Source organism: Phaethon lepturus, unplaced genomic scaffold (genome assembly GCF_000687285.1).
Source record: "Phaethon lepturus isolate BGI_N335 unplaced genomic scaffold, ASM68728v1 scaffold40154, whole genome shotgun sequence".
Taxonomy (NCBI): Eukaryota; Metazoa; Chordata; class Aves; order Phaethontiformes; family Phaethontidae; genus Phaethon; species Phaethon lepturus.
Genome location: NW_010536231.1, coordinates 2,648 through 4,431, shown reverse-complemented (window position 1 = coordinate 4,431; position 1,784 = coordinate 2,648). Strand labels below are relative to the sequence as shown.

The 1,784-nt window shown below is 51.6% G+C and overlaps 1 protein-coding gene across 1 annotated transcript; it reads right to left on the bottom strand.

The window, feature by feature from the left end:
* Positions 1–217: 217 nt before the first annotated feature.
* Positions 218–1,459, bottom strand: LOC104620032 (histone H2A.V; the record flags this gene model as incomplete). Its single annotated transcript, XM_010286111.1, has 4 exons — positions 218–279; positions 552–681; positions 779–892; positions 1,382–1,459. Coding segments are annotated over 4 exons (384 nt in total), but the record flags the coding sequence as incomplete, so codon positions are not given.
* Between the last annotated feature and the right edge of the window lie 325 nt (positions 1,460–1,784).

The following is a 1,784-nucleotide window of genomic DNA, read 5'->3' as shown; positions in this document are numbered from 1 at the left end:
CCAGACTGACTGCTGCCACTCGACAAGGTACAACTTTTGTGTCAAACTTTGAATCTAAAGCCCATACCAATGTTTTCTCCTCTCTACAGTCAATTGTCTATGCTCTTCCTTTGAACTATTTCCTTAAAAAAAAAATTCCACGTATCCCCAAGATTTCTTCTGTCCCAGGTACAGTACGACGACAGGAGGGAGCAGGCCGCTTTTTTTTTTTCCCTCTCTACGCCGTTTTTTGTTGTCCCTTCTTTCCGATCAGAGACTTGTGGATGTGGGGGATAACACCTGTGGAGAGAAGAGATGGATTCTCTTGTCAGATGTTCACAGACTTCCCAAAAAGCTCCCAGGAATCCTCGATTCCCAGCGGGGTTTTGCGACAACCCAGCATGAACGTCTCCTCCCACTCAATGGATCACCCCGCTCTGGCACTCCGGGGAAGCGGCAAGTGTCTGGTGTTTATCACCAAATTCCCATGTATTTTCCCATATTTTTTCCCCTCCTGTCACTAAACGTCCCAGTTTGGGAGAAGAACAAGGGCGGGGGGGGACAATACCCACCTCCACCGGCAATGGTGGCTTTGATCAGGGAATCCAACTCTTCATCGCCGCGGATCGCCAGCTGCAAGTGGCGGGGAGTGATCCGCTTGACTTTGAGATCCTTTGAAGCGTTGCCCGCCAGCTCCAGCACCTGCCGAGAAAATCGGGAAGACACTCGGGATCCCGAGGGAAACCATTTTTAGTTTTTTTTTTTTTGTAAACGGGTGAAGGGAAGCACAGGGACCTACCTCCGCAGTGAGGTACTCAAGGATGGCAGCGCTGTAGACGGCAGCTGTGGCACCCACTCGCCCGTGGCTGGTGGTGCGAGTCTTCAAGTGTCTGTGGATCCGGCCCACCGGGAACTGGCGTGGGAGTGATCAATACCCTGTTAACACCTATAGCCCCCTATACAGTTGCATAATTATGCTCTACGCCCCCTGATTTTGGCCCAACCGACTCCCCGTCCCACGTGTCCACAGCTTCTGGGAGCTCCTAGACAGATGTTAACATGAGCTTTTAATGAGGGTGCAGCCAAGGGAGACACAGGACGAACCCCACGGCAGATCCTCCCCACCCATTTCCCATGCGATTTCATGATAATTATCCAAATTAGTCCTCGCACCCTCTCTGTAGGGGAGACAGATTCTGCCCAAGCCAGGACACAGCTGGGAGCAAGTGGCCCCCACGAGCCCAGGGGTCCTCCATAATGACAACATAAATCACAAGACATTCCATTTTCACCCCAAAAAACAGGGGTTTGGAGCAACCTGCCTTCTAGAAGCAGAGGTTTTACTCAGAAGTGCCCATTTTACAATCAGATGGGGGAAGCAGCAGGTGCCATTCTGCCTTACCTGCAGCCCGGCCCTCTGTGAGCGTGACACCGCCTTCGCCTTGGCCTTCCCACTGTCCTTCCCCGCCTTACCACCAGCCTGCAAGAGAGAAATACGCCGATTAATTAACCTTAATTAACCCAGAGAGACCTGCTGCACTGTGACCCAGAGGCAAACATGCTCTCTGCTGCTGCAGGCAACATTTCGGCCTCTCCAACGACCCAAAACGAGGCAAATCCAAGGAGGGGTTCGAGGGGCACTTTATCGCCCTGGTTGAGTGTCTCATTTCCGGCTACCGCTATTCCCATTATTCTTCAGAAAACACCAAAAAGGAGAAGAACCACCTCCTCCTTTTTATTTTTTGCAGCAGTAGAACAGTTTGATTCCAGACTCGTTTTCTCTGTGCTGAAGGCAGACACAGGCC